This window comes from Myotis brandtii, unplaced genomic scaffold, assembly GCF_000412655.1.
Source record: "Myotis brandtii unplaced genomic scaffold, ASM41265v1 scaffold456, whole genome shotgun sequence".
Lineage (NCBI taxonomy): Eukaryota > Metazoa > Chordata > Mammalia > Chiroptera > Vespertilionidae > Myotis > Myotis brandtii.
In genome coordinates this window covers 4,282,776-4,297,646 of record NW_005367431.1, presented here as the reverse complement: position 1 = coordinate 4,297,646, position 14,871 = coordinate 4,282,776, and the positions used below count along the sequence as shown (strand labels likewise).

At 46.5% G+C, this 14,871-nt stretch overlaps 1 protein-coding gene across 4 annotated transcripts in view; it reads right to left on the bottom strand.

Annotated features, from left to right (window-relative positions):
- The window catches only part of LOC102245245 (RH-like protein), a 33,160-nt gene extending 23,657 nt beyond the window's left edge, over positions 1–9,503 (bottom strand). Inside the window, exons 1-2 of one of the 4 annotated variants that reach the window (XM_014546876.1) lie at positions 9,244–9,503; positions 683–872 (exon numbers count right to left, since the gene is read on the bottom strand). In XM_014546876.1, the coding sequence (XP_014402362.1) occupies positions 683–872; positions 9,244–9,412 (359 nt within the window). In that variant the 5' untranslated portion in view covers positions 9,413–9,503. The remainder of the gene's footprint in view (positions 1–682; positions 873–9,243) is intronic. The other 3 variants (XM_014546878.1, XM_014546877.1, XM_005875174.2) reach the window with 3 other exon arrangements.
- Between the last annotated feature and the right edge of the window lie 5,368 nt (positions 9,504–14,871).

Below are 14,871 nucleotides of genomic sequence, written 5' to 3'. Positions count from 1 at the left end.
GATTCGGAGTTCCATAAAACAAACAAAAATAATGCGTTTTAAGGAAAAATTTTACCTCGTTCCTCCTGTCAAGTGCTAATATCATTTTTAAAAAGTGTGTAGCTCAATATATTAGTATATACCCGTGTGTACCCATTACTCAAGATAACATAAATAACACTTACTGTACCCCATAAGGCTCTTTGTGCTCCTTCCTAATCAATAGCTACCGCCTTCCCTGGGCAACCATTATTCTGACTTCTAGTAACGTGGGTTAATTTTTCTGGTTCTTAGAATTTCATAAAAATGCATCTAAATTGATCAAAACTGATTTATAGAAAGTAAAGCTATGGCTATGTCTTGTTGATCAGCATTTAAGGACTGAGACTACTTCTTTCTTTTCAAGAGACTGTCTTGCTGAGTGTGACATTTCTATTTCTTTTTGTCTTAACTCTTAATATTTATTTGAATCCTTATTAACTGGGTAACTTTCCAAAATTATACCCAATAATAAAGAAAAGACTTAGGGATCTGAATTTGAATTTTAGATGAACAATGAGCAATTTGCTACTAGAAGTATGTCCTAAATATTGCATAGGTTTGATGCTAGGAAGAGAAGTAGACATCTGGCTTTTCTAGAATCCACCCTCATGGGCCCCATACCCTCCAGAACCCGAAAGGAATCCAGCAGCCATGGGGTTACCTGGACAGTTTGATGACCACTTTCCAAGAGGGGGGATGTTCCAGAAAGCCATCCAGCAGGACTGCCCACTGCACCCCGAGGGCCAGCATGAAGAGGTTGAAGGCCACGCTGCTCCAGCCGTATCTCCACAAAGACGAGGTGAGGAAGCCCATGCCCAGGGCCGCCATGACCATAACATCCTGTAAGATGGCTAAGGGAGGAGATACCGAGGAGGAGGAAGAGAAGCAGACAAGACAGAGCAGTGATTTTCAACCTTTTTCATCACAGACCACACAGAAACTAATCACTAAAATTCCACAGCACATCAAAAAATATATTCTATTTTTTGCCGATCTGACAAAAAACGGTATAATTTTGATTCATTCACACCAGAGGGCTATTGTTGTGTTGGCTGTTGTCATATTAAAAAAATATATATTTTTTTATGGATTTTAGAGAGGAAGGGAGAGAGAGAGATAGAAACATCCATGATGAGAAAGAATCATTGATTATCTGCCTCCTGCCTGCCCCCCATTAGGGACTGAGCCTGTAACCTGGGCATATGCCCTGACCCGTTGATTCATTCACACCAGAGGGCTATTGTTGTGTTGGCTGTTGTCATATTAAAAAAATATATATTTTTTTATGGATTTTAGAGAGGAAGGGAGAGAGAGAGATAGAAACATCCATGATGAGAAAGAATCATTGATTATCTGCCTCCTGCCTGCCCCCCATTAGGGATTGAGCCTGCAACCTGGGCATATGCCCTGACCCATACTTGAACCGTGACCTTCTGGTTCATAGGTTGATGCTCAACCATTGAGCCACACCAGCCTGGCATGTTGTCATTTTTTTAAATTTGGCAATCTAAGGGGAAAGAGGGCAGTGCCCCTGACTCAATAGTCAGGTATTGCAAGCTTTAAAAATTCTTGTGGCACCCGGCCGATGTGCCTCAGTGGTTGAGCATCGACCTATGAACCAGGTGGTCGCGGTTCGATTCCCAGTCAGGGCTGCTCTGGTTGCCACCTCGATCCCTAGCAGGAGGCAGCCGATCCATGATTCTCTCATCATCGATGTTCCTATCTCTCTCTCCTTCTCTCTTCCTCTCTGAAATCAATAAAAATATATTTTAAAAAATTATTGTGGCACACTGGTTCAAAATCGCTGAGGTAGAGGGTTGCATGAAATCAGAGTTTTACAGAATGGCAGCTGGAAGTGACATTAAAGGTCAAGTTACTTCACCTCTTTGAGCCTCAGTTTTCTCATCTGAATAATGGGGATAGTACATGCATGCCATGCAGGGTTGAGGGAAGGATTAGATGAGCTAAGCTGGTTAAGCATAAAGTCAGAGCTTGCTTGGCCCATTTGTGAGTGCTCAGGAAATGTAGCAACTATTGCTATTATTAAGCATAATGATATGAGCAAGTGTAGAGCCTCAGGACCAGTGCTTGGCACATACTAGTAGCTGACACTCAGGAAAGGTAATTACTGCTGCTATTGAGGACCCGGTTCAACCTCCTGATCACAGCACAAGAAAATAAGGCCCAGGAGCCAGTGGCTTGGCTCAGATCACGCAGAAAAGAGGGAATAGAAGCTTGCCAGCGGGGGCCCAACATTGTTTGAAGCATTTTACACAGACTATCTGGTTTAGTTCTCACAACGACCCTCAAGGTGGGTGCTATTCTTATGATAATTTTACAGATTTGAAAACTGAGGCACAGAGGAGTTAAGACGCTGGCCACAGCCCGGCCTGTGTGGCCCAGTGGTTGAGTGTCAATTTTGATCCAGGAGGTCACAGTTCGATTCCCGGTAAGGGCACAGGCCTGGGTTGTGGGCTTGATCCCCAGTATGGGGCAAGCAGGAGGCAGCCGATCAATGACTCTCTTTCATCATTGATGTTCCTATCTCTTTTTAAAAAAATATATATATTATTGATTATTTTACAGAGAGGCAGGGAGAGGGATAGAGAGTTAGAAACATCGATGAGAGAAACATTGATCAGCCGCCTCCTACACACCCCCAACTGGGGATGTGCCTGCAACCAAGGTACATGCCTTTGACTGGAATCGAACCTGGGACCCTTCAGTCCGCAGGCTGACGCTCTATCCACTGAGCCAAACTGGTCAGGGCGATGTTCCTATCTCTTGCTCCCTCTCCCTTCCTTTCTGAAATCAATAATATATTTTTTTAAAAAGAAACTTGCCTCAGCTGGTAGAGCCAGAATTTATACCTAGAGGACCAGCTTTGAAGCCTGTGCCTTTAACTAAAACACTATCTTCCCTTTAGTTTTGTCATCTGTTAAATGGGAAAAATACTCATACCACCTTTGTCAGGCCGCCAGAATCCAGTGGTATAGTGCACAGAATCACTCTGAACAGGAAAGACTATTTTATCAACAAACACCCATTGCTTTTACACGTGTATAAATGCCTGGAGAGAGATCTTGAAGGAATTTTTTCCCCCCATGGAGGTTATCTCTGGTTTGGGAGAGTTTTACTTTTAAAATTTTTTCAGTGTTTAAATTTTCTACAATTAGTTGTAGATCATAAACAACTTTAAAAAAAGCAAAAGAAAAAAGCATGGGCTTTGAGTTTGGACAGTTCTATTTGACTCCAGCTCTATCATTCCCTATTAGGTAAACCATATTAAACGGCCAATATTTGGCCATTTTTGATGTATAAAAATAGAAGTTTACACGTTTCAACTTCATAGTCATGTGGCCTTGTAGGTTGCTTACTTTCCTCATCAGCTGAATATTGGCAAAGTGCTTGGCACAGTGCCTGGCACATGGAGAACACTCATAACCAGAACTCTCCAAAGTCTCAAAAAGCCCCTTCAATTTACATTTAAATTCACTTTCATTGCAGAAAACGCGCCTAGGGTCTTGCACATGGGGCTTGGGTGGGTGTTGATGTTCCCAGATCCATCTGACAACACTGGGATGTAGGAGACCCCTGAGGACCACCATGGAATCCGGGGACGTGGGGAGCAGGTGAGAAGTGGGCATTCAGGAGGATTCAACTTCCTGCGCCTTCTTCTCCGACATGAGGGAGGGGTGCAGGCAATGTCTCATTCTCCTGTTTGCATCCTCTTAGAAATGGGGGTGGGATGGAGGTGGGAGGGGGGCATTTTGTAGAGGGGTTCATCTTGCGATTGTTCAGATTCCTTCAGAAGCCAAGCAGAAAACCATGTGTGTGAAGGGTGCAATGCCTACTTGGGAGTGGTGAGGCCGGTAGCCAACTGGGCATTGCACACCCCACTTTAGATATTCAAATTCAATCTTTTATTAAACACTGCTGTTAAAAAACCATACCTGCCATTTGCAGCAACGCTATATGCATAAGATTCAGACTTATTGAAGATTTCATGAATAGGGAGACCCTTCAATTTTCCTCCCATTCTATATAATGAAAGGCTAATATGCAAATTGTCCCCTTGGGAGTTTGACCTACCTGGAGTTCGCCTGCTCGCTATGATGTGCGGTGACCACCAGGGGGCAGCGCAGAATGAAGGAAGGCCCTGGCCAACAGCAGGGGGAAGGAAGGCCCCGATCGGCTCTGATCGCCATCTAGGCCTAGGGACCCTCCCCATGCACGAATTTCATGCACTGGGCCTCTAGTTTTATAGAAAGAGACTAGGGAAAGCCTGTGACTTCCCCAAGGCACACAGCATGCCAGCAGGTACAGTGCCCTTCCACCAGGCTAGGCCATCTCTTGTTCTTGTTTGCCCTCACCTCCCTAAGGGACCTTAGTAAGCCCCTTGCCCTCTTTGGGCCTCAGTTTCCCTATCTGTAATACCTGGGAGTTGGACTTGATATTCTCTAAAGACCTTGCTGCTCTGGCATATTCAGAGGAGGGGATCAGTATGGAGGAGCACAGGGTGGCGGGGAGGAGAGTAACCAAGATTAGGGCAGAGGTGGGGCCCTAAATGTGAGAAAGATCTTGGGTGGGGGCTTCATCAGGCATAGCAGCCACCGCTGCTGAGTACAGGAGTCCCCCCTCCCCACAAGGCCCCACACTGTCCCTGAGGGGAGGTGCGCTTCAGCCAGGGGGATGGGATTAGGGTGGCAGTTTTTGGGAGCTGTTGACAGAACCCATTCACCACACACTGGTCAGTAAATAACATGATTTCAGGCCCCCTCTTTTCTCACCCCCTGCTCCCTCCCCCTTCCTCTCCCAGGGCACTAGGCCCATACCTGCTCCTCCCACATCTCACTGCCTGGACCCCCCTTCAAGGCTGGGTCCCAGCTCCGGGTGTCCTCATTGGCGTCAGCCTCCACCTCTCAGAGCCTGTGCTGCACCTGCATCAGCCGCTGGTCTGATAAGCTAAGGACTCTAAGGTGTTCCTGGCTGATAAGGAATTTATGTGCTCCAGGGGCCCCAGTGACTGGGCGCCCGAGGGGAATTTCACCATCTAAGGCAGGCCTTCCGCAGATGTTTACAAAAGTCCCAGGAGCCTGAGATGAGGCAATAATTACTATCAAGGTAACAGCAGGCACATACACGGTGCCCTCCACATACCAGCTTCTGTTCCAAGCGCCTGACAGCCTTAACCGGCAACAACCTCCCACAGTAGGTATTATACACTATCCCCATTTTACAGATGGGGAAAGGGCGGCACAGAGATGCCAAGGTCACACAGCTAGCCAACAGTGGTGGGAGATCTGAATCCCGACTATCTGGGCATAACCACTACACCATCCTGCCTCACCAGATAGTGTATACAGTGTGATGGTGAAGAGTGTGGGCCTCTGAGTGAGGTTGTTCGAGTTCACAGCTTGGCTCTGCCTCAGTGTCCCAGCCTTCTAATCCGTAAAATGTGTATGAAAACAACGGTGCCTGATCAGAGGATTGCTCTGAACATTGAACTTGCTGGTTAGCATTGGAAATCACTCCACTTAGCGCTGGATGCATGGTAAGTACTAGTACTTATTATCCCAGGCCTGCCACTTGTTAGCTGTGTGACTTTGGGTATGACTGTACCCCCCAACCCCTCCTCGGGCCTGGATGCCCCAGTGATCCTGGCTCTGTGTTCCCACCCACCCTTGCCCCTCCTTCTGGCCTGTCGATACGGCAGCACCATCAGCTCTGATGCCAGGACCTCCTTCTGCCCTCAGACTGTGGGCTTGACCTCCACACTGTGTTCTCCGCTGCTGATTGGGAAGATGATTGCAGCCCCGACTGGGACCATCCATGGAGCCGCGTGCTGCCTTCTCCTCCCCACAGACTCTATCCCACCCTCATCCCTGCAGCAGAGAAAAAGAGATTTCCCAACCAGAGGAGCAGCCAAAGCTAAGATGTGGAAGGTACCAGGATTTGGGGGTGGATGGGGAAAGGGCGGCACAGAGATGCCAAGGTCACACAGCTAGCCAACAGTGGTGGGAGATCTGAATCCCGACTATCTGGGCATAACCACTACACCATCCTGCCTCACCAGATAGTGTATACAGTGTGATGGTGAAGAGTGTGGGCCTCTGAGTGAGGTTGTTCGAGTTCACAGCTTGGCTCTGCCTCAGTGTCCCAGCCTTCTAATCCGTAAAATGTGTATGAAAACAATGGTGCCTGATCAGAGGATTGCTGTGAACATTGAACTTGCTGGTTAGCATTGGAAATCACTCCACTTAGCGCTGGGTGCATGGTAAGTACTAGTACTTATTATCCCAGGCCTGCCACTTGTTAGCTGTGGGCTTGACCTCCACACTGTGTTCTCCACTGCTGATTGGGAAGATGATTGCAGCCCTGACTGGGACCATCCATGGAGCCCCGTGCTGCCTTCCCCTCCCCACAGACTCTATCCCACCCTCATCCCTGCAGCAGAGAAAAAGAGATTTCCCAACCAGAGGAGCAGCCAAAGCTAAGATGTGGAAGGTACCAGGATTTGGGGGTGTTCCCGTGTCACTGGCAAAGCCCTCTTGTCTTTCAGTAGCTCTTCCTCCTGCTTCTGAGGAGTACAGGGGGAGGGACCTGGGTGGTAGTCACAGTGCAGGGCCCAGGCTGCACCCCCACCCCCACCCCCAATTTGGCAGTCTTAGAGCAGGCTCCGTGTGACAGACTGTTACAGTAATGCCTCCAATGAATCATGCCTTTTAATGTAGATCCCTCCCAACCTGGGTTGGGCCTTGTGATTTGCTTTGGCAAATGAGACATTAGTAAACATGATACAAGCAGAGTCTTGAAAAGTTCCTGCACATTGGGGCTTGCCCTCTGTTATTGCAGTAACTCTCCTGCTGCCATGTGAAGAATTCCGGGCTCGTCTGCTGGCACCACACGGGCTAGCTGCCAACCCCCACCTAGCTAGCTATCTGACATGTGAATGAGGCCATCTGAGGCGATCTGCCCCAGGTAATCCTCCAGGCTGGAGTTACATGAGTGACCTCAGGTGAAACCAGCAGAAGAACCTACCTTGCTGAGCCCAGCCCCAGGTGCTAAACCATAGGATCATGATCATGAGCAAATTAAAGGGTTGCTATTTTAAGCCACTAAGTTTGGGAGTGGTTTGTTCTGCAGCAATAGATAACTGATACACTCTGCCTTTCTTAGTCATCTCATAGGCACCGCAACCCCAAGCCTAAAATGAACATATCCTTATCCATTCACCCCACAATCTGCCCTTCCCCTTGCTTGTCATCTCAGGAGCTAGCACCTCCATCTGCCAAACCACACACCTGAAGCCATCTTTGACAACTCCGTTTTCACCAAGGGCAGCTGATTTTACCTCCTGAATATCCCGCGAATCTGACTGCTTCTCCTTCACTCCCCTTGCCTATTGGCCTCATCACAGGTTACCCAGACCAGTTGTCATCAGAGCAGGGAACACACCTCAGGAGACGCTCCAGACAATCCACAGAGGCTGGAGGAAGATATTAGCACTTCCAGTTTTACTTAATTTTATTTATTTATATATTTATTTATTATTTAGTTAGTTAATCTTCACCTGAGGATATTTTTTCCATTTTTGTTTGTTTGTTTTTTTAAGAAAAAGTGGAAAGGGGAAGGGAGGGTGGGAGAGAGAGAGAAAACATCCATATGAGAGAGACACATTGATTGGTTGCCCCCACCAGGACTGAGATTGAACCTGCAACACACACAGTGATTCCTGCTGAGCTCTCCGCCTCCCATTTTCACATGATTAACTCCTGCTGAGCCTCCACGACCTGGCTGGGTAGTCATCTTCCCGCTTGGTTGTGGGCCCTCCTCTGTGCATCTATATAAAGTGGGTGTCTGAGGACACTTTATATCTGTGTTAGCAGCACAGCATAGGGGTGAAGATCCTGGAGCCAATCAATGAAGCTGGAACACCAGCCCCAACGCCTATTGGTTATATGAGAAGTGACTCAACCCACTATAAAATGGGGTCATGAAGAATAATGGCTAAGTGCACGAAACTAAAACCAAGCTGCCCAAATTTAAATGTGCTGTGCTATTGCTAGCTGAGTGATCTTGGGCAAATGACTTAATGTCCGTAGGAAAAACAGAGATCATGAGAGTGCCTATCTCCTGGGGTTATTGTGAGGGTTCAGTGAAAGCATTTAGAATAGTGCCTGGTATATAGTAAGAGCTCAATAAATATCAGCTCTAATTAGCATGTGTCTGGATCCCACACTGGTTGTAATAGAGGGTTGAATGAATAAATGAATGCATGCATGCATTGAATTACACTGTATTGGACTGAGAAGATTAAAGTAAATGGAAATGAATTAGAACTGTGCCCAGGCCTCCTTGCCTGCAAGGGCCCCTCTGTGCCAGCCCATTAAGTGGTGTAGGGGCTTCCCTCTCTAAGTCATCTCTTTGTCCTGCTTTCCACTGCTGAGGGCCTAGGAGTACCTTCCCTTTGCTTCCAGTGAACTAGTCATTTGACATCACTGAGGAACAAGCAAGGACTCAACTCAACCAGACTCAAGGGTCAGCTTTGTCTCAGGAACCTCACAAGGAGATCTGTCCATTATCGTGAGATGCTTGAAAACTCATCTCAATTTTTGTGAAAAACAAAAGCCACACCACGGTGGACATCTGTCCTGTGGACACCTGAGTTGCTGTCATCATCCTCTGTAAATATTTTTAGCTGTATATAAAATAACAACCATCCTACACTCCCTTTCAGCCGTACCTTATGGCTTTGGATTTGCTCACAGATTGCAGACTTTTCAGCCTCAAAGTGAGAAGAGGGCTGGGGATGGAGAAGGAGCAATAGACTAAAGCTTCCAAAAGGTGGTTGATACAGAAAAGAGCATGAGAGACCTCGAAAAGATAACAAAACCCCAAAACCCAACAATGTGAAATTCTGCTGCTAAGGAGAGAGAAGTTGGGGGAAGCAGAGAATGATGAAGACTATTTGTCAAAGGGAATTCTGGGAACACAGAAGCGGAGGCTCCTCACTCTGTTCTGAGAAATCAAGGCAGGCTTCCTAGAAGAGGCGATGCCTACATTGTGAGCTGCATCTTTGTGCAACCTGTGGAACAAGATCAGAGAACCCCTTTCCTTGGAGACTTGGTGGAGAGGACCATTTAGGCTCCTGGAGGACCACAGACCTCCTTTGCCCCGCCCCTATTTGCCTCTGTGACCACCTCCCCTCTGGGCACTCACCTCCATGAGTCACCACAATCTTCTTCGGATCCTTTGAGGAGCTGTCATAGTTGACGAAAAAGAAGAAGATGACAATGAGAGCCGCCTCCAGTATTAAGGTCCACAGGGGCAGGCAGCCCCGCACAGACCGTGGGTACTTAGAGCCCATCCTGAGTGCGTCTCTGTGCATGGTTCTGCCAGCACCGGCATTACCCCTCTGTCCCCACACCCATCTGAGGGAGTGATGGGGAGCCACCCGCCAAAAGCCTTATCTCGGGCTGCAAGGCTGGCTCTGCTGGCCTGTCTATGAAGTTAACATGGGAGCAGAGAAACTATGACAGGGAGGGGGAGGAAATGCATGTATTCCAACATTCATTCATTCAATCATTCATTCATTTATTCACTCAACAAGTAGTTGCTGCATTCCTACTAAGGGCAGACAATGTGCTCAGTTTAAAAGGGGGCATTCATTCACTCGGCCCCCAACCATAAGAATCCTCCTTTATTCATTTCTTTACTTTATCCTCACCATAGTCCTGCAAGAAAGGCAGAGAATGGATCAACAATCCCATTTTACAAATGAGGAAACTAAGGCTCAGAGGAGGCAAAATTGTACTTTAAAACTTCATCTAGGGCCGCAGTTCTCAACCTGTGGGTCGCGACCCCTTTGGGGGTCGAACAACCCTTTCACAGGGGTCACCTAAGACCATCGGAAAACACATATATAATTACATATTGTTTTTGTGATTAATCACTATGCTTTCATTATGTTCAATCTGTAACAATGAAAATACATCCTGCATATCAGATATTTACATTACGATTCATAACAGTAGCAAAATTACAGTTATGAAGTAGCAACGAAAATAATTTTATGGTTGGGGGTCACCACAACATGAGGAACTGTATTAAAGGGTTGCGGCATTAGGAAGGTTGAGAACCACTGATCTAGGGCATCTAGTGAGCTCTTAATAAGAATGTATTAAATGAGAATGAATGAATAAATGAATGAAAGCAAGGAATAATACTAAGCCCTAGGGAGGAGATAGATATGCCCCATGGAGAACTAACTCCTTAGAGTTACACAGATGAAGTTATTTATATTTGAATCTGTATTTAAATCTACTTATTTCTAAACTAGAGGCCTGGTGCATAGATTTGTGCACCGGTGGGGTCCCTTGGCCCTGCCTGTGCCCTCTCGAAATCTTGGACCCCTTTGGGATGTTGGAGGACCAGTGCACAGATTTGGCCCAATTCCCACAGGCCAGGCCGAGGGGCCTCTAGTATGCATAAAAGATCTTTGGTTAATCTCTTCCAGCCCTTTCCCCTCTCCCCTTTCCTCTGAGATTCATCAGTCTGTTCCATGTTTCCATGCCTGTGCATTGAGCGTCTGCCCCCTGGTGGTCAGTGTGTGTCATAGCTAGTGGTTGAACAGTCAAACAGTCACTTAGGCTTTTATATATATAGATCTTTTAAGGGTAGGTGGGAGAAAAGAAAGGAGGCTTCGGTCCAGTAAAAACCTGGTGGGAGACCTGGTCACTTCCTCACAGAGCAGCCTAGGAATCTGCTAGGGGCATGAGCACTTTGAGGAAAGACACCAGCCTCGGCATCCCCATCCCACAGTGGTGGACAGTCCCTGAAATGGGATTTAGGCCAACTGATTTCTAATTCCGACCCTGCAGCTAATTTCTCCTGTGACCCACATGCATGTGCCTAGCAGAAGGTCTAACATATAATAAACATCAAAAAAGGAGAGAGAGAGGAGAAGGAAAAGGAAAGAACGAAATAAGGAAAGAAGGAAGGAATGAAGGTTACTTTTATTTTAGATGCTTTCGGGAGCTAACATTAACTAAGCATTTACCATTGCTAGGCACTGATCTAGGTGCTTAACATATGTGGACTCAGTTGATGACACTGTGCGATGGGAACTATTAATCTTAGAGTACAAATGAGGAACCTGAGGTGCAGACAGGTTAATGAGTTGCCCAGGTTTACAGGGCTAGTAAGTAGGAGAACTGGGATTTAAACCCAGGTAGTCTGACTTGTGCATATGAGTGTTTAGTTAGCCACTTAACTAGCCCAGATGACTTCCAACTCTTCTTCTAAAGTCTAGGAATATAGGATTCCTAGCCCTCAGATACCTCAACAGTAAATAAGGGAGCAGGTACCCTGACTCCTAGATCAGAGATCAGAAGTCTCCATTCCCCTCATGATCACCTGGTTCTGATTTCTGGCCTTTCCTTTTTCTGGCCATCAGCACTTCCTATGACCTGGGTATCCTAAGGAAGGACTCCGCTGTGTGGAGGAATAAATGAATGTGACCCCTGTTGGTCTGGGTGTCTTCTTCTAAAGTCTAGGAATATAGGATTCCTAGCCCTCAGATACCTCAACAGTAAATAAGGGAGCAGGTGCCCTGACTCCTAGAGATCAGAGATCAGAAGTCTCCATTCCCCTCATGATCACCTGGTTCTGATTTCTGGCCTTTCCTTTTTCTGGCCATCAGCACTTCCTATGACCTGGGTATCCTAAGGAAGGACTCCGCTGTTTGAAGGAATAAATGAATGTGACCCCTGTGCCAGTAGCTTGTAAAGCAGGCAGTCAGACCCACTTGCCCAGGGGCACCAGACGTCAGCCAGATGAACACAAGATTTCCAGCCCCTGTGACTGCAACCCCCAGACGGTTGTGTTTCCCAGCTGACAAGCTCCGTGTGAATGGCAGCTGATTCCACGGGACCCCAAACACCTGTGCATCCTGATCCAGCCCCCGTGAGAGCCTGGCTGCTGGACAAGAGAGCCAAGCTCCTCACTGAACAGAGACGCTTTCTTTAATAAAGGAAGGTCCCCCCACCCCCAACCCTGGAGTTGGCCTCTTCCAACAGGTTTGTTCAAAGGGGAGTTTTCTCTCTTCTCCTCTGACTCTTGAAAAAGTCCCCTGGTTTCTGACAACAGTTCCAGGTGTCTGCAGATCTTCAAGGCAGGTCACCCGGAACCAAAAAGCACAGGGGATCTAGGGCAGCTATTAGGGCAGCTATGTCACGGAGTTTTCTCTCTTCTCCTCTGACTCTTGAAAAAGTCTCCTGGTTTCTGACAGTTCCAGGTTGTCTGCAGATCTTCAAGGCAGGTCACCTGGAACCAAAAAGCACAGGGGATCTAGGGCAGCTATGTCATCAAACAAATAGAGTTAAATGTTATTGTTGAATCTAGGTGGAAGATGAATGACTTCACTGAACCAGTCTTTCAACTTTTTTTGTGAATGTTTGACATTTTTTCATAATAAAATGGTGGGAAAAGAGCACTGTGTGCACCCGCTGCTCGCTCTGCCTGAAATACTCCTCCCAACAGCTATCAGATCCAAGCCCCAGGGACTTTTGACTGTTTAATCTTCAGCACCTGCTGCTCGGTCCATAGTAGATATTCAATAAATAGTTGTTGAATGAATAAGAGCTGCCACTTCTAGAATGCCCTGGGCCAAGACTTTTGCATCCATTGTTTCATTTAATCTTCCCCTCAAGCTTGTGAGGATAGGCATCATCACTTTCATTTTACAGATGAGGAAAGTGCTGCTCAGAGAGATGAAGCGAGTCCCCAAAGTTACACAGTTGACAAATGGCAGAGCTGGGACCCAATTCATGTCCACCTGATGCCACAGCTTGTGCTGTGAACTGCTTTACAATTCTGCCTTCCCTTTACGAAACCATTCAGTCTCAGTTTCCGTATGAGTCAAATGAGATGAGCTTCTCTGCTTTCCTCAGAGGGTTATTATAAAAAAGAATATGTAAGCATGCTTGGCACCTGTGTCATAGAGAGGAAGGTGGGCAAATGGTGCTATGACTGTATCATCCTGGTTTGAGTGGCTGGTGTGATGACTCAAGTCAGAGGGACTGCAGCTTTCACATGTGATCATGCATTTTCTGTAAAAACGGGACTCTACGAGAATAGCTACCATGCCCTCCTCACCTTGGTCATGGGCAGTGACTAAGGAGGAACATCGTGCCTTCATTCTCTCTCAGGAAAGCTTGTCCACACCAAGGGTATGGTCCTGCTCTGGGCACACCTGGTTAAAGTGTGGCTAAGTCAATTATTCATTCATTTAACAAACATGAGCTTGAGAGTCAGGCAACCTGGGTTCAAATCCTACCTCTGCTGTGCGACCATGGGTAAGACGACCAACATCTCTGAGTCTGTTTCTTCATCTGTAAAGTGGCTTTCACAGTGGTGGGCAGCCTTGGTAAAAGTTTGAGCTCCGAGTTTACCCTTGGTCACCCAGTGCCACTTTATCAACATGCTGGAGTAGAGGCGAGGGATTAAAAACAGGGCCCTATTAACAGTAATTACTTGCTGTCACCTACTGCATGTCTGGCCCTGAAAGATCATTATCCTGGAAGCCTTAAAAGATCCCAAACTGGAAACAGAGGCTCTGAGAGATTCTGTAATTTGCCCAAGCTAGTGAGTGGCCAAGCTGGAATTTCTATTCTTGTCTGAAAAAGCAGGTACTCTTGCCATTTTCCAAATTTCATCTCTGCAGGGTATGGATCCAATCCCCAAGAAGCTTTTCACCTAGGCAGATGGGTAAGCTTCACCCAGGAAACCACAGATGAAGAGCAAAACTGATGGAAATGCTCTGTGCGAAAGCAGGAAGGTGGGGAGATAGGTTGGAGTGGGTTTGAGGACAGTGAGTAGATAAAGCTTGCTTGCCTGGGTAGGCCTGGAAAGGGTCCCATTGTGACCAGCTCTGGACTCCATAATAAAGAAAATGGGTTTTCTCTTTCAGACACTGAGGATACTTTGAAGATTTGCAAGTAGGATAAGGTAAACAGAGAGCAGTGGTTGAGGACAATGCATTTGGTACAAATTACTAGTTCCTCCGTGGAGTGGGTGTTGATTAAAGGAGTGATCACAGGGCAGGGAGAGAGAGGTCTACCCATCCCAGGGCAAAACAAGATGCCGTGTACTTCCTGGAATTTTAAACAATGTGCTGGAAGACCACCGAATAGTCCCACTATTTGTGAATGGTTAAGTTGGTATAGCTACTTGATAGATTCTGCAAACATCAGAAATATCTAGGAAGGGGGCATGATAACACTTAAAAATGCTTATATTAAACATTAAATAAAGAACAGAATACAAAATTGAGTATCTAGTATGATCACTATTCTGTTGAATAATAATAACATAATAGTAATATCACCCATAGAGAAAACAGGAAAGGAAAGAAAAAATAGAAAATACTAACAGGACAGTGGGTGTGTTAAGGTGATGCGATGCATGGGTGTTTTTTCCCCCTCCAGTGACTTTTCTACATCTTCCATTTATTTTTAATGACATACATTCTTCTTTTTCTTAAAAAAAAAAAAAAAAAGCACACCACCCTAGCCGGTTTGGCTCAGTGGATAAAGCATTGACCTGAGGACTAAAGGGTCCCAGGTTCGCCCTAACCAGTTTGGCTCAGTGGATAGAGCGTCAACTTGCGGACTGAAAGGTCCCAGGTTCGATTCCGGTCAAGGGCATGTACCTTGGTTGCGGGCACATCCCCAGTAGGAGGTGTGTAGGAGGCAGCTGATCGATGTTTCTAACTCTCTATCCCTCTACCTTCCTCTCTGTAAAAAATCAATAATATATATATATGTGTGAGTGTATATATATATATAT